The sequence below is a fragment of the Marmota flaviventris genome, chromosome 13 (assembly GCF_047511675.1).
Source record: "Marmota flaviventris isolate mMarFla1 chromosome 13, mMarFla1.hap1, whole genome shotgun sequence".
Taxonomy (NCBI): domain Eukaryota; kingdom Metazoa; phylum Chordata; class Mammalia; order Rodentia; family Sciuridae; genus Marmota; species Marmota flaviventris.
The window spans coordinates 90,778,412-90,802,316 of NC_092510.1; the positions used below are offsets into that span (position 1 = coordinate 90,778,412).

Below are 23,905 nucleotides of genomic sequence, written 5' to 3' on the forward strand. Positions count from 1 at the left end.
GAGCCTCACATGTGCTAGGCGAGCACTCTACCAATGAGCCACAACCCCGGCCCTAAAATAAAAAAATTAAATTAAATTTTTTAAAAATGCAAAGTCAAGTTGAACCATCTTATGGAAGCATAACTGAAAACCAATTTGAGCATGAGGAAAATTAAGTAAATCAGGAGAAAAGAGGATCTGAAATTTTGTCTAGTTAAGAAAAAAAGGAAGAAGAAAAAAGGAAAGAGGAAGATACAATTGCAGATTGGTCAAGCAACAGAGAAATAGAAAGTAATAGCATCCTAACATTTGTGGCTTTAGTTCTTGAAGAAACTTAATCACTGATTTTAAATGTGTATTTCTAAATGAATACTCTATTACATGAGATTAGAAACTAAATGGCATGCAAAGAGAAATGCTAACTTTTTAATAAACTCTTAAAAGGCCTGTTGTTAACAGGAAAGAAAAACAAGTCTAGGAATTTTTCAAAAGTATTATAGACAAGTTAAAAACGATTAATACACAAAAGTTGACAATACAGACAATAGCAACTCAATACTATTATTTGCTATTGTCTATTTATGACCAACTTGTGTTTCGTCTTTTATACCAGCTAAAATGGCCCTAGTGTTTGAATGCATACTATTTGTATAAGTTTACTCATCTGACTCGTAACAGATACTCTAGTCTTCTCCTCTGGAAGCAATCCACTGTACAGACCAGTTAACAACAAATAAAAATGAAAGCAAAATTAAAATGGACAAAGTAGCATGTGAGGATATGCTTTGTTCTTTCAGGTAAAGGGCACACTCTCTATTACAAGTTCAAAGAATCAAGAGGAAACTGGAGAAGATAGTAAACAGGTCTAAAGAAAAACAGAAAAGAGAAGCAAAGGAGGAAAAGAGGCATTTAAAATAACAAGAGGAGCTAGAACAATAAAGTAGCATTAAATTCAATCTATTTATAACATGCTAGAAAGTACCTCAAAAAATAAAATATATCTAAGTTTGAATCCCAGCTAACTGGCACTTCCCAGCTAGATGACTTATTGGGCAAACAATGTCTCCTCTTAGACTCAGGTTCCCTACTGATAAGATGAAATAACACTTTCTATCATCAGAATTCAGAGAATTAGATGTAGTAAAGAATTAAAAGGATGGGAGTAATAAGGGTAAATAGGTATTCAAAATATAATCATAAAAAGAACATCTAACATTGAGGGACTGGGGTAGTGGCTCAGTGGTAGAGCACTTGCCTAGCAAATGCAAGGCACTGGGTTTGAGCCTCAGCACAATATAAAAATAAATAAATAAAATAAAGGTATTATGTCAAACTACAACTAAAGAAATTAAAAAAAAAAAAAACCAGCTAACATTTAGAAAGCCAACTTATGCCAAGAATTCTGAATACTTTTACACATGCTATTATTTAATCCTTAAAATAACTCTGTGAGGTAGTCATCATAATTATATCCATTTTACAAAGGAGGACACTAAGACATGACCCAAGGTCACACAGTAAGTGGTAAAGAAAAGAATTCAAATCTAGGAAGTCTTGCTCCAGAAGTGACAGCTATCATTAATGACAATAATTTTTAAGTTTGGCTTGAACAAAAGCTTTCTTTCAGCTTGGTTTAATTCTGCTTTTGTTCATGCCAAAACACTAACCTCTAAAGTTATAAAACTCTGGTCTACAGTATCTCTCTACCAGTCCACTACCCTTATACAAATCATGTTACCATTAGAGGCCTCCACTTCTTTAAAGAGAGATGCTACTGTCCTGGGTTATTACACTTTTCAAAATATACATACAAGATAGTTTGCCCAATAGCCTTTTTTTTTTTTTTTTTTCCCAGAAGAGATACAATCTCAGGACAAAGCTAGTTTTTAAAAAGAGAACAAAAGGGCTGGGGTTATGGCTCAGTGGTAGAGCACTTGCCTAGCACAGGTGAGGCCCTGGATTCAATCCTCAGCACCACATAAAAAATAATAAATAAAAAAAATAAATAAAGGTTAAACTCTTTTAAAAAAGAGAGAGAGAGAACAAAAAAAGGTTTATGTTGAACAGGTATTCTACTTCAGGCCATTTTTGTTGCTATTGACTATGGTGGTAGATCTGGGAAAAAATTCCAAATTGCACTTTTCTGGTTATGCTTCTGAATAGAAGGAAGAGTTAGCCAAAGACAAATATGGCAGTTTCTATCCACTTACTGTCTGTGATCTAAGTGAAAAATATGATATGATACTTCAAAATTGTCATTCTCATTCAAAGATCTGACAGTATCATTTCTAGAGGTAAATAATTTACTATTTAGGAGTATTCTCTTCAATAAATAGTCACTGAGGACCTATCACATACTAAGAATTAATCTAGCTACTAAACACACAGTGAGAGAGAGGAAGAGAGGGAGAGGGAGAGACAGAGAGACTGACAAAGACAAATATCCCTGCCTTTATGGAACTTTCATTCTAGTGGTGAAAGGAAAAAAAGATTTATGCTTTAGTGCAATTCAACCATTTATTGAGTATTTATCATATGCTGAACACTATCTTAGATGGTGTGAAAAGAGTGCAGACAACAATACGACATAGACTATAAGCTATTTGAAAACATGAATACAGATGAGTCAATTACATAAACAACTAATACCTAAAAAAAAGGTCTTTAAAAAGCAAGAATTAAAAGTGTTAATAATATTAGAATGTATAGGGTACAACAGTACTATGAGGCTACAGGGATAATGTTTTTCGAGGACAAATAAGTTTGTCAGGTGGCCAAGAAAACGGGTGTGACAGGCATCTGTCATTCTTTTGGCAGCTTAGTATCATATTATAATTTCCTACTATCTCAGAATCCCTTCCTATTTAGCCTTGATTCCCCACCACAGAGATTCATAATTTTGGATTCTTATTTTCCTAGCTTACCCTGAAGCCAGGGCATGAGCAAGTGACTGGGGCTCTAAAATCAGATGCATGCAATTAAAAACTAATGATTCAAGGAATGAGCATAAGGCCCTCTCTCTAGTTGCTAAGGAGGGAATGGATGCAGTATGACAATTATATGTAGTACCTGCTATTGCATCCAGTACACAGGGTTAGCAGCGTCAATGGTGCAAACTACAGAACCTATGCTCCATGGTGTCAGTTGCACATTCATGGATGCAATTAGTTATTACTTTAGCTCCATGGCCTGATTTGGTTTCCCTAGAGATTCTCAGGGAACTCCTCAATATCTTATTAATAAACTCACTTTCTGATTAAATCAACAGTCACTGATTTCTGTTGCTTACAATTAAGATCCCTAGTGATAAATTTTAAAAAAGCTCTGAATCTAGACAGAGCTGAATTTGAGTTATGATTCTACATTTTACTAGCTATGAAACCTTGCTCAGTGTATAAAAACTCTCAAAACCTCAATCCTGGCTTAGTAGCATGGGGACAGCAATACATATTTCTTCATAGCTTCTTTTGAGAATTAAATGAGGTCATGGTAATTTATTTAAATCTCTTTGAATCTGACAAAGAGTAAGAACATCACAGATGATTGCTTCACTACTACTAATGATGATGGTATATGGAGGAAAATGTAAGTAATTTGATTCTGCTAGAGATTAAAGCATAAGGAAAAGGGTATAGGAAATAAGAACAGAAATGGGTAAAGTTTTAAGTCATATTAAGAAACATGAATTTATTGGCTTGGATCACTTAACTGTGTTTAACAGGAGAATCAAATATAAATATTATCTTAAATTATTAACTGGAAGAATGGTGGGATTAAGTTTTATATTATATATGTATTCTCAACATATATAGTTTGACCTGACCACAGTATTTGTGCACTTGCAGGATGTAATAATATTATTATTGCTGAGTGCTGATGTAATACCTACTGAAGCTTCTAATAAACAAAACCACCAAATTTTTGAATATTATCTGTAAATATGTTTTGCAACTGGATCAGATGGGGCTGGATCTATAGTTGAAATAATAGTGGCTCCTCTGTCTGATCTGAGAGATAACTAACCTTTGCATGAGGAGGGAAATTTATAAAAGGGAGAAAAGGAATGCACACTGAGGTGACAGGCAGAAGTATGGATCATATTTGCAAATCTGATATTCTTCAATAACTTTAATATAATCAAATGTCACTTGCTATTTTTTACAACATATTGTTTTACATCAACATTTTGATCTCCAGTCCATATTAAGTTAAAGATTAAAGGTTTTATTGTTGAGTCAAGAACAATCAATACTACCATTCACAGTGTATGGTTATTACTTGTCAAATGCTAGTAAGCATTACACACTCTCTGTTAGCAACAACCCTTCTAGTGCTGAAGAGACAATCACATAGTTACCGTTCAGTCCTGGATTAGATTTACTATGCTCCTCTGTTTTCCACCATCATCTTTCTTCACACCTATATCTGTCTGAGAAATATTCACCCCTACTCCACACTTATATCTGTCTTTGAGAAACATTCTTTGATCTAATTTTAATATTTATAGTAATTACTGAAAGCAAACCTGGATCACTGTGTTCAACTTAGACCCAATGCTGACAGAGAAAAAGTATGATCTTGTTGGGAGAAGCTAGAAAAGGTGGCAAAAACAGAACCCAAAATGTGTTCTGTAACCATTGAATACTTTATATCATTTTCTGCTACTCCCATCTGCTTTGGCAATGCAACACAGCTTACTCCAAGGAAGAGAAGTTTATAGACTTTTGAGTCAGACAGAGCTGATTTTGAATTCTAGATCTAACACTCAAGAACCCTAATAAGTAGGTATTATTATACTCATGTTACAGAGCTCAGTACTGAAGCCTAAGAAGATTATGTGACCTGCACTTGTATATGCAAGTTGTATTTGGCATGCTTTAAAAAAATGCCAATGTGCTAACAACATAGAATTGAACAGTCACGTCTTTCTATTGGCCAAATCTTATTTTCACTCTAATAGACCATATGTGGCTAGGGCCTGATGCCTATAAAAGATCCTCAAAGAGTACAACTGCCAAACTGGACAATGGCTATTTCAGGAATTCCCTGGAGTCTTATCTTTGCATTTACTTTTTGAAAATAGCTTGCATGACGTCCAGTTCTGAGCAGTTCCAATACTGTTTGTGTCTAGCAACATAGCACAGGATAATTCTCACTTGATCCGGTCCACTCTAGAAGGAAAAGTAGTAGCCATTGCCTCAAATATATTGGTCCTACCCTGCACTTAGAACTACCTATTATAGAAGGTTGATCTGTAGCAATGTGCAAGTATTCCCAATTATCAATGTGTTACCAGACTACAGACTGTGTCAAAGAATCTGGTAGATGTGTTAATCTAGAATTCATAGACAAAGTTTTCCCTGCTGTTTTCCAAACATTGTGAATAGGTAATAAAACAGCATTAATAATAATAAAGGCTATTAATTTATGTGCTGATTATTAAGTACTGCTAAATTGACTTACATGCATTAATTAATTTAATCCCTTCTCAGTAATACTACAGTTCACTATTGGTTTGATTTCAAAGTTCAAAACTCAGAGAATAGACATCATTGTGTAAGATACCAGTTTCTGAAGGACAGAGCCTTCTTTGGCCTATTCTTTGGCATACTGTCCAGCATAGCACCTAGGCCTTTTGGCAATGTCTGAGCCAGGCAGACAGATACCTTGACTTCTCCCACCACAGTATTGAAAATACCAAATACCTGGCTTGGTTCCAGACTGTTTTAGGATTTCAGGGGCAATATGAACCCAAGAAAAAGCATGCTTGCTCTGGAGCTGACACAAGAAAAATAAGTCACTGGTCTGGTTCTGCCAAGAAGCACCAAGTCTCAAGTAAAGTATCATTTTATTATCCAAAATAGATTTATGTTCTTTTTGTTGACATGATAAATAATTTAAATGTGGTAGATTTTTTCCTAGTTTTTTAAAATATTTTTTAGTTGTAGTTGAACATTATACCTTTATTTTATTTATTTATTTTTATGTGGTACTGAGGATCAAACCCAGAATTCTTGCACATGCCAGGCGAGCACTCCACCATTGAGCCACAACCCTAGCCCTTTTTTCCTATGTTGATCTGTCATGTATTTGACTTCAGAAGAGAGCTAAATCCAACTCATACCTTTGTTTCATAACAAATAAGTGATCTCATTTATTGCTGTGAAAAATGGAGCAATATATGCAATTAAAAAAATATTGCTGGGCGTGATGGCACACACCTATAATCCCAGTGGCTCAGGAGGCTGAGGCAGGAGGATCGTATATTCAAAACCAGCATCAGCAACTTAGTGAGGCTCTAAGCAGCTTAAGGAGACCCTAACTCTAGATAAATATAATAAAGGGATGGGGATATGATTCAGTGGTTAAGGGCCCCTGAATTCAATACCCACTACTAAAAACAAAAAATTAAACTCAGATAAAACTTTATGGTATAGTTTTTTTTTTCTATTAGTATCAGGAGGTACCTATATCACGGTAATCTGAACATAGTAAACACTCAAAATTTTCTAATTCAAATTATAATAATAGCCCCAACAGCATTATTTTCAACTTTATTTGAAAGATATCCCATTTCAAAACATTAAAATGTGCTAAATCAATTTCAAAGCAATACAGTCATACAGAATATCTCAGTGGCAGAAAGGAGGATAAAATACTGATTTAAAAAGTATTCTGTAGTTAACACTAAAATGTTTCCTTTCATTACTTCTGGGTTCATTTTTTATATTTTTATTCTTTGTATTTTGTAAAATGAACACTTTTTTTCAATCACAAAAACTATTAAGTAGAATCCATTCTAAAAAGATCAACCAACAATATTAAAGATTTACAAAGCACAATTTATTTCTGTTGTGATTTAATATGAGATAAAGATTACATTAATTTCTCAAGGTAGTATGGGAAGAAAAATAACATTAAAGAATCTCAAGTCTGGGGCTGAGGCTGTAGCTCAATAATAAAGTGCTTGCCTCACATGTGTGAGGCACTGGGTTCTATCCTCAGCACCACATAAAAATAAAGATACTTCATCTACAACTAAATAAATATTTTAAAAAATCCCAAATCTTTGGAATCCAAATACCAGTGTATAATAGGTTATAAAAATATGTTAACTACAAAATAGTATAAAATATATAGAAAAAAGCCACATGTAAATGCATGTGTGCAGGGGCTGGGGATGTGGCTCAAGCGGTAGCGCGCTCACCTGGCATGCGTGCGGCGCGGGTTCGATCCTCAGCACCACATACAAACAAGAATGTTGTGTCCCCCAAAAACTAAAAAATAAATATTAAAAAAATTCTCTCTCTCTCTCTCTCCTCTCTCTCACTCTCTCTTTAGGAAAAAAAAATGCATGTGTACATTTCTTTGTTGCCTTTAATCAAAATTGTTTTGTTCACATTACATTATAAACTAATATAAACCATGTAATCTGGAAAGAATACCACAAAACAGCTTGAATTCTATAAAGCCTTTGTGGAAGAAAAAGTAATTTATATGTTACTTCTCAAAAAAACCTTGGAAGACTGGATATAATGTTTCATTTTATAGTTAGGGAAACTAAGTCACAGGATCATTAAAATAATGTGCTCAGTAATTCACAAAATGAATGAAAAGAAAGACTGGAATTTAGTTATTCTGATTGCCATTCCACAGCTGGACCATTCAGTCCTGCTTTGTAGACAAGTTGAAGCAACAAACTAACTTAAAAATTAAAACCAGTTGAACAGGATAGGTTTGCAGGCAATACACCAACAATTCAATATAATAATACTCACGAGCTAAATTGCTTTGTATGTTTGGAACACTGTATAACTATTCATTAACCCACACAACATCAATGGATGGTGGGGTTATACTGTTAATGCTGTATATATAGAACTGTAGGATTATAACTAGCATAATGTCAATAAGACATCTCCAGGATGTCTAACCAAGCCTCCACATACAAATAAAACAAAATAAGTACGCTGAAATGCTAAACATGCCTTCTTTCCCCCCATTATTTCCAGTAACCCTTCCCATACTACAATTACATTCCTATAAATGACTGATAAGAGAATGAAGAGAACCTAAAAAGCTATTCATCCAATCCCTTCATACTGAACAACATCTAACATTTCCTAGGATATTTTTAAAGAAATTTCACCTTTAAAGACCATTTCCAAAATTAAGGGAACTAGGGAATATCATATTCTCCTTAGAGATAACAGTGCTACTTCTAATCTCTCCTTTTAGCTCACATACATCAAGTAAAATCACTAGATTTTTTAAAAAATAAATAATAAAAATATAAGAAGATCCATGAAAATATGCTAATTTCTAGGAAGCATGCAAGACTGAATTGAGTTTCCAAAATCAATTTATCTAACATTTACTAAATACAAATTATTTAACATTCCCCATCCATTGAAAACATTCCTACTCTTTATCATTTTTTCTATGACTAAGCAGAATACATTCCTTTTTGCAAATGAATAAATTTCCCCTTCCCTGGGAGCTTAACTCTCTCCCTGGCAAGGTACCATATAGAACAGCTGTTATATTACCAGTATAAAAGCAATCCCATCTGATCTAATTGCAAAACATATGGATAGACCAAAACCAAATTTTGGGGGTCTCTGTCTCTAAGGAAAGAAACAAACATCTTAAATTCAAATTTTGCACAATTTAAATAAGATCTATATCAATAGGTTACTTAAATCAATTTTTTAAAGTTTTTTTTATTGTTGTTATTGTTTAGTAACTGGGGCACTTAACCACTAACCCATATTCCCAGCCCTTTTTATTTTTTTATTTTGAGACAGGGCCTCGCTAAGTTGCTGAGGGCCTCACTAAATTGCCAATGCTTGCCTTGAACTTACACTCCCGCCTCAGCCTCAGGAGCCACTGGGATTACAGGCAAGCGCCACCATCCCCAGTTAAGAGCATGATTTAAATTCCCTATACAGAATAAAATGGAGATAGAACCAATTCCCTGTTTTTAGCCTCTACTGAAAATCTCAGTTAACCTTTTTTAACAGTACAGAATCTTAGATACATCATCCCTACCCTGTTTAAGATTTTTCAGACCTCAGGAACAGTCTCCTTTCTTGGGTAGTGTCTTCAGCAGTCTCCTTTCATCAGAATCTCTGTGAGACTAAGCAATTATCTCTAATGTAGATCACACTTGTTGAGTCAATGACAGAAATTGTATTTAAATGGCTCTATGAAATATCATCTGGATTGATCTTACATAAGTAAGGCCTTGCCAAGCTTATCACAACTTTTTATTCTTTTTTCATTTTATTTATTTATGAACATGAAATTAAAATTGGACATATTCATTGAAAAAAAACTTTTAAAACTTCAAAAAACACAAAGAAGGGAATTAAAATTACTCATAATTCCAATACTCAGCCTTAACAAGTTACTATTTCCATATATTTATCTCCTCCTGTGTATATTGCTCCTAAACATTAACATAATGTGAGGGTTTTGGGGTTGGTTGGTTGGTTGGTTGGTTGGTTTGTGGTGTTGAGATTGAACCCAGGACCTTATGCAAGTGCACTACAACTAAATGAGCTACATCTCCCAGTCCTATTTTTTTAATCATAAAATTTTAGACTAAGAAAATTCCTATTTCAAAAATCTTCATAGGAGGGCTGGGGATGTGGCTCAAGGGGTAGCGTGCTTGCCTGGCACGCATGCGGCCCAGGTTCGATCCTCAGCACCACATACAAAGATGTTGTGTCCGCCGAAAACTAAAAAAAATAAATAAACATTAAAAAAAATTCTCTCTCTCTCTCTCTCTCAAAAAAAAAAAAAGATTAAAAAAATATTCACAGGAAGAATAAATCCAATATACAAACAAAATGGGAAAAGAGCTAATCAAAGCATGGGTGGGGATATGGGGGTGAGAGGTGAGGGATAGGAAGTGAGATAGTCCAAAAATAGAACCACATGGCCCCTCTAGTACCTACTGACTCTCACACACATCTGAAGAACCCTAAGTCACAAAATGAAACAGGTTAAAACCACCAATCTAGTCTCTCATTTTACAAATGAAATAACCTGACCAAGATCATAGGACTAGTAAAAGAACTAGTAAGAACCTAGAGATCCACATTTTACAAAAGCTCAGCTTTTTTAACTTAGCTGTACTTTCTATGAGTCATCAGATATTCATTTGTCTATTGCTCTTTAAGAAAAATAGAAGACACAGAGTTATATAACAGAAAAACGAATGATTAATGAAATATTTGAGATCTCAAAGAGCTCCACTTGCCCTAAGTAGGCTCTTATACTATTACCATGAACTAAGGGGAAAAAAATGGAGAAAAGTTCATTTCTAAATTAAAAGGCCAATTACATTATTTTCCTGTATGTCTAATGTAATTTCATTCATTCAATCATGAAATATTTATTGAGAATTGTCTTGGGCCAGACTGTGAAGATATAAATGTGAACAAACAAACAGAAGTCCCTGTCCTCACGGATAATGTACGCCTGACAGTCTTGGGCAAACTACTTAAGCTTTCTAAATCTCAGAATCTGCCATCCATAAGATAAAGCCAATAATATTTTACTATTTTATTATTTAAAAGCTAAATGATATGATGTATGTAAAAAAATCTTGATAGGTAGTCATGAAGCCAGATTTAAAATTAGGTAGTCAGTATAGTTAGGAAAATCGGGTCTAATATCGAGTGAAATCTAAAATGGAGGCCATGTTGAGAATGAATTCCCAGAAAAGTTGAGCAACTCTTGGAATGTTAATGAAGTCCAAGAAACAGCCCCCAAAAGATTTGAAGATAGCCCATCCCAAAGAAATGTTAATGAACAGCAAACTTAAAGATGCTGACTCGGAAGTGCCCAGATTACTTCTTTGGCCCACCTGTGTCCCACCCCTCAAGCCTTCCCACCTACATTCCATCACGGAAAACTATAAAATGGAGAGACAACCGCACTTCCATGGATTCCACCTCTTGGGTCCCCTTCTTCCTCCGGGAGAAGTCTTTTCTGCTGCCCTTTAATACACTTCTAATTTCTACTCTGACCTTGCCTTGGCATGCTTCTCTGGTGTTATTCTTCAACATTGGGGAAGCAAAGACTCCTCACTGGTCAGAGTAGAAATTAGGTCAACAGCAGAACAGTCAGGTATATAATAATACATGCTCAGTTAACATTAGTTACCATCCCTGCCTAAGTGTTAAATATCCCATTGAAAGAAGCAAGGAATATTTCAATCTGAAGAAATGAAATTTAGATGCCCTCCCAATCAAGTTCTCTAGTTCACCTTGTCATCTCTCTCACCATTTACTTTCAATTACTACTGAGGTATTTCTATAACATTCAGCCCCATAAAGTGCCTAGGAAAGAAAGCCTCATCTCCAAATACCATTTTTACATATTTAAATATGGGCAACTAAACCAGCCAAAGATTTACATTCAGCAAAATAAACTTTGTGAGGATAAAAGTCAGAATAGAAAACATCAAGTGTGAAACCCACCAAAAATTTGTAAACGTTTGGTTAATGTTGACTAATAAAAGTATCAACAGGAGACAGAAACCAAGTCCTTTTTTTTTTTTTCATTCATATAATACACAGAAATCAATAAAATGTGGATGGCAAAGATTGAGGATTTTAAGAGCGCTTTGTAAACCACATTTCACTGCACACTTGTTAATTATAGAAGCACTCTGTTCACTATTAACTTTAATTACATTTCTACAGGGAAAATTCTGTCATTCAAAATATCAAACATTTATTTCTCAACCAAATTAAACTTTTATATTGATATGCATCCCAAATCTACCTATAAACAAAACAGTTCATATTATTCATAATCATAAAGAAAATCTCTAGTTTCTCAAAACACTTGATTTTATTTAAAGGTAGATAACTTTTGTTATGACAGTCTTTTCTTCGTTGCTCCTGAGAAGAGGGTGGAGGAAAGCTGAGCAATAAAGACCCCAAAGCAAAAAGAAAATATTTTCTCTGTTTTTTTTTCCAAAAAGATAATCAACACCATATCCTGAATATGTATAAACAAAAATATGTATAAACTGTATAAACAATGACATTTCCTTGTCAGGTGGGCTTAGTAATCTAAATTAAGTAAGCTAAAAACAAGTCAATAGGAAAAAAGTCAAAGTCACAGAGAAAGACAAGTTTTATTCTGAGTGCAAAGTGTTCCACCCTGTGCACCCTGACACCAGGACATCTTCAAGGACTTTTCATTCATCTAGAAAGACCTCTTGGAAGAATTAGGCTTTGAGGAGGCATTGAAGGAGGACAAAGTGGCAAATTGTTGGAGAGGGTAATTTGGCTCCTAAAAGAACATGAAAAGAATTGGTAAAGCTAAGACTGAGACAAAAAAAAAGAATAAGAAGACATATAGAAGAGTTTACATTGAAAAAATAAGCAAAAAGAATGGAAGGGGGTTTTTTTCCCTAAAGAAGAAAAATGGAAAAATATTTGACAATAATAATCTGTGGACCAGTGGCATTATTAGAGATTGTTTTTGACACAAATTAATCACATGTACTTAAATACATCTAAAAGCATAATTATTTTGAGGGAGCCTTTACAATGATTCAAATGCATATGGATCTAGACATAATCTTTATCCTTTTCATCATGATTTTTAAAAATCTCCCTTTAAAGTTACTAGTACAGGTACAGTTGTTTCTAGTGAAAAAGAAATAAACCGAAATATACATTTTTAAAAAACACTAACTGATCATAGAAGAATTGCCTGTAATACAAAGTCAAAATTAGCAACAAAGATTTTTATATTATACCTAAAGAAAACAAACAGAAATCAAGATCAAGGCAAAAAGCATAGATTAAGGCTATTTATAAATAAAATTTTCCTCTAGTGTTTTCTTTCAGCTAAATGAGATCTTACATTTCTATTCTCTTCTGATCTATTAAGTGCCCTAGAGCAGAACTCTCTCTACCCATAATTTATCCATCAGTAAAACAGCACTGTGATACTTTTCTTACATTCTTTTTATAAGAGTGCCAGGGTATCTGGAAGTTAATATATACATGTTTAGAAATGCAGAGATGAAAAGTAATGCACAGTTTAATTTTATGGGTCTTTAGTAAAATCAAGATAAAAAGACCTAGTCAGATTATTTCAATGTGTAAATTTTCAGCTAGCCAGGAGGCTTCCTAGAAATATCATTCAAAAGCTTTGAAATTAACATTCTAGAGTGTATGGTGTTCCAGAAACTACTGAAACTAAGGAATTTCTATAGAAACTAGGCACTTGAGCCAGGAGTAAGACATAGTAAATTTAAGAAGTCCCTGGTCCTACCCCTAAAAAAGAATTCAGACAAATTTATCCTTCATAGACCAGAATAAGAAAAATTTAATACTAAGTCATAAAACATTATAAAACAGAAAATTGTAGATTAATGAATAGTGCACAAAGGAGTAAATGCCAAAGAACACTGGTCTCTCTGGGCCTCAGTTCCCCTTAAAACTATAAAATAAGGATGGGGTTGAGGAGATAGCTCAGTGGTAGGGTACGTGTTTAGCATGTACAAGTCCCTGGATTCCATCCCCAGCACCAAAAAATAAACAATGAAAATTAGTATGATGACAGCACCTAATTCAGTACCTAACTGCTCTGAGGATTAAGTGAGTTAATACATTAAGACACTTAGAACAGTGCAGGAACATAGTAAGTACGTTTGCAATTACTACTACAGTGGTCCTCATCCCTCAAACCTGATGCTAAGTATCAGAAGCTCCAAAACCAAAAATTTGGCATCAAAACCTCACCTAATCAGATGCAAGGCTACTTTTAGTCTTTATGTACCCAATTCAGTGTGCATTTTGTTGCAGATATCTTAATGTGTTTGATTACTGGAGGCTATCCCAGCTTCACTGGTATGTATTTTCAGACTTAAATCTAAAATCTCAAAATTCTCAAATATATTCAGCTCCAAAGGTTCTGGATAAAGAATTGTGAGCCTAAGCTGGGCATGGTGGCGCATGCCCGCAAGTCCAGTGGCTCAGGAGGCTGAGGCAGGAGGATCTGAGTTCAAAGCCAGCCTCAGCAAAAGCAAGGTGCTAAGCAACTCAGTGAGACCCTGTCTCTCAAAAAAATACAAAAGAGACCTGGGGATGTGGCTCAGTGGTCAAGTGGCCCTGAGTCCACTCCCCAGTACCAGAGGAGAAGGAGGAAGAGGAGGAGGAGGAGGAGGATTGTTAGCCTATATTATCTTGGGAACCTACACAGTTTCTATTTCCTTAAAACAAATGGTATCTTCTTAAATAGCTGAAGTAATAAAACCCTGAGCTATTAGTAGAAAATGTTAAAATAAAGAGAGCATTTCCCAGCATAGTTAGGAGGGCCCTAGATTCCCAGAGTGTTCCTTTCAAATAGAATACATTTGTAAAATTTCATTTACATGCATAATAGTTAGGGGTTTTCAAACTCTAAATTCTAGGGCTTGCTTAAACAAAGTCTACACTCATAACTTGGCTGACAAACAATTCAGGTTCTTTAGGGGCATCAATGTGCCTGCCTTGAATCATATGTATCAAATTATCACAGAATTTCAAGAGTTGAAAAAGACCCTTGAGAACTAATTTAAACTGTTATCTCTTTCCTTCCAAATTGTTTTATCATCCATAAATTTACTTTGTCATGTGAGGTAAGAATAATCTGCCCTGACTTGTCCTTAGAGTCTGTCTATAGGAACACCCTGCAGGTAATGTGAACAAATTGGGTGGAGTACACTGGCAAACTTAGGATCTAAAAGGATGACTCGAACCTAACACAATCAATCTTTATAAGTTTGGCAAATGTCTCAGGTTATATTTTATGGAATGACATGACTCATCCAGCACATTTTTTTTAAATAAAAGCTTTTGCTATCTCAATGGACTCTGAGCAAACAACATAATGTGGCACCAAAAAAGCTACTATGATTAGGAACTAACCACATCACCATCAGTATCATATCCAGAAAAATAAAGTAACTAACTGCCCTCTCTACTATGAGCTGGCTGGAGCACATCTGGAGTATTAAATGAATCTCCGTTACACATTTTGGAAGAGTCACAGAAAGACAAAAATATCACAATCAAGGTGACTGCAACAGTAAAAGAATGTGAAAACACTCACATAAAGACCAGTTGAAGGAGTTGAAGTTATTTAGTCCAGACTCAGAGGGAATACAATCACTATTCCCAAATTCTTGAAGAAGGGCCATGCATGGCACATTGGGAATACACTTGTTCTATGTGGCCCCACAGGGCAGAATCCCACCAGTCAGTGTTAACTACAGGGAGAAATATTTCAACTAAATCTACATAAGTATTTCTTAAAATACCCAGGGCCATGTTAGAAAATAATGGCTTCTAAGGTTCTATCCAGCCCTAAAGATCTATAATTCAAAAAACAAACATTTGCCATTATCTCATTACTCCTATTATTATTACTCTCTAGTATCATGGTATCTCCCTTCGCTCTCTTAAAATGTCCTATCCAGCCAACCCATCAGCCCTATGTTCTGCCAGGTTTCTGGGGGAAGAGTTCCTACTTGTGGGGCAAGTAGTTTCAGTTTGTAGATAAGGGTCCCTGTAAACAAAAAGGGCCCTAAGTGAGGAGCAGGCAAGAGCTCTCAGAAAAATTTCCATGACGGAAATTTTTATTAATTCAAAAAGCACCTATAAGACTAGCCAACCAAATAGTAATGGCACTCAGTTCTTATAGGAACATTAAAATTAAAAAAAAAAAAAAAGCCCTATACAACCATGTACAGCTTCCGCAGTCTGGGCACAAATCACCGAGCCGCCACAAAAGCACTTGTATGTTCAAACAGGAAACTTTATTGCCCGAACTCCACCAGCACTCCTCGCACACTCCTGGGAACTCTCTCAGCTCTCCACCCGGCTCCGCCCCAACTCTCTATTTGAAGCAGACTAGAGTCCATGCTTCTCCATGTTTTTTAAAGCAAAGTCCAGAAGCACTCTTAGTGTCTATAGATTGGTTAAATAAATTATAATACATTCTTACAGTGGAAAGCACAACTATTAAAAAGAATAAAGTAGGGCTGGAGGTGTAGTTTAGTAATAGAGCACTTGCCTATGCATGAGGCATTGTGTTCATTCCTCAGCACAGAAAATAATAATAGTGATAATAATAATCACCATAATCATAATGTAGACCCTAGGTACTGGCATGAAAAAAAATAGTCCATGATGCATAATTAAGTAAATACAACTGTTAAACAATATATATAGAATTTTTTCATTTTAAAAACTATTTTAAAATATTCTGTGTGTACATTCATATATACCCAGAAAAACGTTTGAAAAAAGATCTAACAAACTGCTAGCAGTAGTAACCTCTAGGGACCAACTAGAACTAGAAGGTAATGAAGGAGTAATTTTCACTTTTTGCTGTGTAGACTTCTGGCTGTTTATATTTTTTCACTGTTAGGGTTACTTTTATGTTTTAAAAATAATAAAAGTAAAATAACATTAAGGAAAAAGACTTATTTATCAAAACTAACCAAAGCAATTGCTACCTAAATGCCACTTTCCTTGAAGACTTCAATCAGAAGGAAGAAGAGCTTTATTTTCCCTGTGAACTCACATGAAAATTGGTATTTGTCAGCATCAGCAAAATTGAACATCCTAGTTTAAGGGGACAAAAATGGGTATCTCTCCTTAAACTATGGCTTTTATACAGAGAGATTGCTTGAAATTCCATAAAATCTAATTCATTCTTCCTCTATTCTGTTTTACTAAAACAAATAAAAAATCATCACAGTTCCCTACTAATTTTCTCAAATGCTTTTCTACCCATGAGAAGGGTGGGAGCAGGAAGTCTGGTTATAGGCATAGCCAACATATAAGGGGTGCTCATTCAGCATTAGGAACTATAAGCACTATAAATGTATTAACTTATTTAATCTTCACAGCAATCATACAAGGTAAGTACTATTATTACCTTCATTTCACAATTGAAGAAACTGAGGCCAGAAAGATTAAGTTACCTAGCCAAGTTTATATATCCAATAAGGGGCAGAGCTGGAATTCAAACCTAAGAATGGATAGTCCATATTTTCAACCATCATGCCTCCTGTTTTTCAATAATATGCCAATCTCTCTGTATAAAAGCCAAAAGGCACCACAGGTAAAAACTCAGTTAAAATAGTCCTTGAATCTGAAAGAGATATAAATGGTTTTGGGGGTGAATAATCTGAGTTCTTCCTTTTGTCATTGCCAAGTTCCAACTCAAGACTCAAGATAATATTAAGGATCATAACCATGTGGGGAAATTCTCTACAAATTAATTTACAGTCCAAGGTTCATACTTGACACCACAGTAAACCACTGAGCCTAAGAATTAGGTCAGTGATCGAGCTAGGCAAGTGCTTTAGACAAATCTCCACCCCCACTCAAAGTACAAAATTCAGAAAATCTTGTCCATCACCTTGACAAAGTAGATTTTATTTGTTTAGTTCCCATCCCAGTTGAAGGGGGAAAGAACAGAAGCCATCTCTAACTTTCCTTGAAGACTTCATTCAGAAGGAAGAAGAACCATATTTTCCCTGGGAACTCACATGAAAATTGGTATTTGTCAGCATCAGCAAAATTGAACAGCCTAGTTTAAGGGACAAATCTGGGTATCCCTCCTTAAACTATATTTTTCCAAACATATTGACCTTGTAATTGAGAAAGAAAAAAAAGTGCAAGGAAGGGATTTAACCTAATTTTATAAACTGCTCAACCTAGATATACACCTGTCCCAGATGACCTACTGAATCTACTTATTTGCAGAGAAAACATGGATTTTTTTTATTTATTTATTTATTTTTTTTTGGCCTCAAGTGCTCTGTACTACTGTTTTGTAAACAAAATCCTCTTAATATCTCTTCCACCTGACACACATAGATCGGATATTTACATAAACAAAAAGATATGAATAAGGAAACTGGGGCTTTGGGAGAAACCCCTTACAGTCAGCTTTGGCCTATGGGTTGATGGAGGTACTGTGTTGCTGTTCAAACTTCCCCAAATAACCGGGCGGGGTGACCCGCTGAGCCAACCAAATCCAAAACCCTGTTTGGAAAGAGATGCGATGCCTTCCACACAGCAGCCGGCCCCTCCCGAGACAGCACAGCTCAGGGGGGACAAAAGACTTTCCAGATTTGGGGGTTGGGGGGCTAGGTGGAGCTTGGCTCTCCCTTTGGAAGCCTGGGGATCCTTAGGACAAGAAACGATCAATTCTAGGGAATTCTAGGGAAGCGGCCAACCCTAGATGCCCGGGGGCTGGGGAGGATGGGCAGCACTGGGGAGGACCCTACCCGAGTGGCCGCGCCCGGACTCACCTGGGGGAGGAGAAGGGGCCTCGGTGGCAGGTGGGGTGGGCGGGACGCTGCTGCCGCTGCCGCTGCTGCTGCTGCTGCCGCCGCCGCCGCCGCCGCCGCCGCCGCTGCTGTTGCTGCTGCCGCTGCTACTGGTAGGAAAGAGAAGGGTCGGGGTCCCGGGAGTGGTTGGTGCCAGAACGGTGGTCGCTACAGGGGTGGTCGGCGCCAGGACAGTGGTCGTCGAAAAGGTGGTGGGCGCGGGTCTGGTCGGCACCCGAGGAGTGGTGGGAGTGCGCTCCACCTCCGGAGGGGTGGTCGGCCAGGGGCCGAGCGGCGCCTGAAAGGTGGTCGGAGCGGGTCCGGCCGTCGCCCGAAGAGGGGTGGTCTCCGGGGACTGGGCTGAAGAGGTCGCAGCCAAGGGTCGGCTGGCCGTAGTCCGCGGGGGGCCGGTCCTCGGGGTCTGGGTCCAGAGAGCAGTCGCCTTAGGGAAAGGGTGGCTGGGCTCGTCCCGCTGCCCCGGGCCAAGCGACGCGTCCACCTGCCCCTCGGCCCCGCCGCCACCGGTGACATTCCCCGCCGAGGCTGCTGAAGCGGCAGCGGCGGCGGCGGCGCAGCACAACAGGGCGAGGCCGCCCAGACTCGGCAGGCTCCTCATGGCGTGCTCGGCTCCGCCATTCATTCATTCAGCCAGTCGGTTGGTCAGTCATCTTCTCCGCTCTGCACTCCGACCGAGGAAGCCGCCGCAGCCGCCACCGCCACCCGGCGCACCATCGCCACCTCCCTCTGACAGGCGGCCGGCCCCGCGGGCGGGCCCCAGCCAGGAGAGAGCGACCGGGCCGAGCGCGGACAGCCCGCCCTCCTCGATTGGCAGCCGTCCCCAACCAATGGGAGGTCACGCCATCCCACGTGACCCACCCGCTTCCCGGCCTCTTTGTAACCTCGGTGGCCAATCAGAGCACGCCGAAGGGAGGGGGCGGTACGTAGGGCGGGAGGAGGGTGGTGCGAGCCCCGCTCCAGCCCGCCGGGCTCGCTGCGGCCCCCGCTTTGTCTGCCCGAAGAGCGGGGCGCGGGCCTCGGGCACCCGGCGCCGCGGAGTAGACAAAGGACGCGCCCCGTGCGGCAGACGCCAGGCCAAGTCGTCTGCTCCACTGGGCTGTGAGCGCGTCCCGGGGCGGGGAAGCCGTTCTTGGGAGCGTCCCCGCCTTCCTAACAATGGGGCGCCGGCGCCGCACCCGGGATCGGGCGGGGAGTGGGCAGAAACCCCGTTATAGGCGCGAGAGCCGCGGGGATGTAGAGCTCAGAATTCCCTTTGCTACCTGGGAGAGTCTGGCATCAGTCCTGCAAAGTCTGCACTGCCGTTCCCATTTTAGAGATGGGGAAACTGAGGTCTTTGCTGAGCGCCTCACTGAACCCATGCTTCATGCCGTGACAAGGCACCTGCTGTGGTCCAGGCGCTGGGCCGGGCAGTTCTGGGAGGTCTGGAAACGGGTCAGGAGCAGAAGGTGCAAGCGCCTTGCGTAAGGGAGGCAGACACACTTATGCACTTTACCCTAATTCCCCGGAAGACTAGAATCGGGCTTCTTGTCTCTCTTGCCGAGTGGTTTTGTGGCCTGAGCCCAGTTTTCTCACCACTAAATAGAGATGATTGGACGCATCCCACCCCCTTCTTAGAGCTGTTGTGAGAATTAAGTAATATTCCTACAGGGCTTAACCTAGTGCCTGGCCCACTGTTGTAAACCCTTATTAATGCTAACTACTCAGTGTGCCGTGTCTGGACAAGCCTAGGTTAGAAAGCAGCCAGAGGTCTCAGCCCTGCTGTGTCCCCAGAGTCTCCTGCCTGTTTCAGGGATTGGGGTGGGGCTGATAACGTAGCTTGACCCTGTATGACTTTAAACCCTGAATGAAGCTGGAAATGGGCACGCAGCCTCGCATTATTGGCCCAGGATTCAGAGCTAGGTCAGCTGCTGTTGCTTCCTCGGCTGAGCGGCTTCCAGGGGCAGCCAGGCAGGACGAGTTTGTCATCTGACGGGCTTAATCCCAGCCTTGTCACTAAACCAGTCCCGGCCTCCCCTACATGATGCTTGCCTTTGTGCATGGTTTCCCATTAGTCACTGGCCTCTAACCAGACCGGCAGGATGAGATTTGCGTATGAACTTGTATATGTTAACGAAAATGTGCATTTATTTGCCTGCATGAGTAGTTGGAGAGGGAGGATATTTATGGCTTGTGTATGAAAGCATAAACATGTTTGTTAAGTCTTTATGTATGAATACTGCAAGTATCTGTGAGTCTATAGGAGCTAGTATCTATTTTTATATATTATGTGTCTTAAGTGTGCTGACAGGCTTCATGGGATTTTGTGTTTTTGCATCATGATTACCTCTGAGTGTGTCTTGATAGATCTGTCTATGTATGTAAGTGGGGACAAAATGAAATGGATTGTTCTGGTTTCAAGACCAATATTTAGCAAGAACTAACTGAGGTTCTATTTTTACTTCTCTTTAGGAAGAGAGTGAATGTGACATGCCCTGTGCCTGTTTTGCTGATTCCTCCTGGCTCCTAACCCTAACCAAACTGTCACATCCTCTAAGAGACTTTTTTGGATTTCTGAGAACTCATCTCTCCCTCCCCATTTTCCTACTGCCCTTTGTTTATTCATTGATTATAGCCCTGATCTACCAGTCTACCTCTCCCCTCCCTCTTCCTAAAAGGATTAAGGATGGCTTTCAGAAATATATACAACAGGATAAATTGAACTGCCCACACAGCTTTATTACTCCTCGCAGGCATGCATCAGCCTTAATACTAGAACTTGTGACTGATGTGTCTGTCTGTCTGTTTTCAGTGCCTCATGGGGGCAATACAATGTGAATGCTAATACATGCTGATTAAATTGAAAAGATCCTGTGGTGCCCCTGGGAAGAGTTTGTGTCTTTAGAGTCAGACAGACTTGACTCATGACTCTATAGACTGTGTGACCCTGGAGGAAAGTCTTCTCTTCTCTGACCCTCAGTTTTCTCATCTATAAAGTCGGGCCCATAAATCCTCTTTTACTTCGTTGAGGATGCAAAAGTACATTTATAGAGCCTAAGTCACAATGCTGTCTATGTAGGTTCATATTTCAATAATACCATTGCTATCTCTGAGCCTTGATGTCTGAAAGACCAGATCAGAAACCTCTGTCCCATAACTTCCCCATCAGGTGACATGACCTGATAGTTGCCCCACTAGATATTTCCAAATGATATCTAAAAACTGCTGGGTTGGCCCAGAGCTATGCTGTATCGGAGGGTCTCTGGCATTAGGGGAGGAAAGCTGATGCAGCTTCTTTGCCAGGAGAATCACAGCAAAGTACTAGAAGACCTTGCTGAGGAATCCAGGCCAGTTCTGCCCAGGCAAGGACCACCCATGTTGGGCTGCTCAGAGGGGACAATTAGCCCTAATATATACAGAAACTGTTAAATTTTTCCAAAAGACAATTTAGGTCTACTAATGTGGGTTCATTCAACATTTAATTCTTAAATTAATTGTTCTGCCTTTAAACCACAAGATGATTTTCTTTTCATTTCTTTGGAATAACATTTTAGTTTATATTTAAAAATTGGAAACACTTTAAATATCCAACGTCAGAGAAAGGGATAATTATATCTATTCAATTTAATTATATAATGTCATTGTAAGGGTTGCTATCAAGGCAATATGGTAAATATTAGTAATACATAATTATGCTTTCTATGTGCTAGACATGCTCCTAAGAGCTAAAGGTGAGTTACTTCCTTTAATCCTAAGAACCCCATGAAGTAAGTACCTTTATGTCTTAGTCTATTTGGGCTGCTATAACCAAGTACCATAGATTGAGTGGCTTAAAAAGAACAGAAATTTATTTCTCCCAGTTTGGATGTCTAGGAAATCCAAGATTGAGGTACAGGGTGTCTGGTGAGGGCCCTTCTTTGTAGATGGTAGTCTTTTCACTGTGTCTTCACATGGTAGAAAAGGTAAGGGATAGGAAGGGCAGCAGAACAGAATAGACATTATGATTGATGTATGTACATTCCATGTATGTATTATATGTCAAAATACATTCTGCTGTCATGTATGACTAAAAAAAAATAAAAATAAAAATAAATCGTATGGTAAAATAAAAAAAAAAAGAAAGAAAGAAAAGGCAAGGGAGCTCCCTGGGGTCTCTTTTATAGGGACACTCATCCTATAGGGCTGAGGATGTGGCTTGGTGATAGAGCACATGGCTGGCATGTGTAAGGCCCTGGGTTCAATCCCCAATACTGCCAAAATTAATAACAACAATAATAATGATGACACTAGTCCCATTCACAGGGGCTGTGCCCTCATGACCTGATCCTCTCCCAAAGACCTACAAATGCCATCACATGTAGGAGGTTTAGGGTTTTAATGAATGAATTTTAGGGGAACACCAATAATCACTCTCTAGCATATTATTATCTGCATCTTACAGATAAGGAAACCAGGATACAGAGAAGTTAAGTAATTGCCCAAGGTCACTTAACAAGTAATAGAGCCAGAAATTAAACAGGGTGGCTGGCTTCAGCTGGCAACCTCAACTATAAAGGGAAAAGGCTTATGGTATAATGTTAGGAAGAAAAAAGAGAAGACAAAAATTATAGCTGTAATACTGTATCAGAATGTTGACTGACACTTTCGATTGTCACAGGACTGCAGCTAAGGTCTGGGGATCTAAAGAGAGCTATTAGTTGGGTACAGTGGCGCATACCTTTTATCCCAGTGACTCAGGAGGCTGAGTCAGAATGATCACAAGTTCAAAGCCAGACTCAGTAATTTAGCAAGGTCCTCATTGACTTATTGAGACCCTCTCTCAAAATAAAAAATAAAAAGGGCTGGGGATATAGCTCAGTGGTAAAGTGCCCCTGGGTTCAATCCTTAGTACCAAGGGCAGGGGCAGGGTGCAAGCTGTCAACCGACCTATGACAGCTGGAGCCATGGAGCTTAATGAAGATCCACAGGATGGCAGGCCCCTGGAGGCCTTGTTGGCCTTGTCTATGAGCAGATTGACCTTTACCTTGAGGGAAACACAACACTGTAACGGACCCAGTGTGATTCCTCTTCGTACTTGGCACTAGCCCAGTGCTGGATGTAGAGAATGGGCTCAGGAATTGTTGGGCTAAAAGGAGCCTTATGATATTGACAGCCACTGTTCTAAGAGTTTTACATTCATAATACATTTATTCCTCCAAGATAAGGCTATCATTTATGCTTGAAAGAAGAGGAACTGAGCCTTTGAGAAGTTTGTCCAATACCTGCCTAAGTCCAAAGCCCAGGTTCTTCTCTGTACTCTGCAGTCCATTAATGTGGCCTCTATGCATTGCACATGAACACATACTGAAAGGCTAAACAGACACACATCAAATTTAACACTCCCATAGAGCAACCTTTAAGAAATGGGAAGTTCACAGAGGAAGAAAATACAATAATATGCTAGATGTTGTTTATAAAAACAGCTTCTCCCAGATTGCAATAAAACACAGAGACATTCACTTTCTGGTTCCATTGAAATAGCAATGCTGACATGGTCATCCTGCCAGAGCCTATCAGATGTGGCTAAAT

The 23,905-nt window shown here is 38.7% G+C and overlaps 1 protein-coding gene across 1 annotated transcript in view; it reads right to left on the reverse strand.

Moving 5' to 3' along the window:
* Positions 1-19,134, reverse strand: part of Megf9 (multiple EGF like domains 9) — a 101,980-nt gene extending 82,846 nt beyond the window's left edge. The window contains exon 1 of the mRNA XM_027945276.2: positions 18,326-19,134. Coding sequence (XP_027801077.2) covers positions 18,326-18,983 — 658 coding nt within the window. The 5' untranslated portion in view covers positions 18,984-19,134. The remainder of the gene's footprint in view (positions 1-18,325) is intronic.
* Between the last annotated feature and the right edge of the window lie 4,771 nt (positions 19,135-23,905).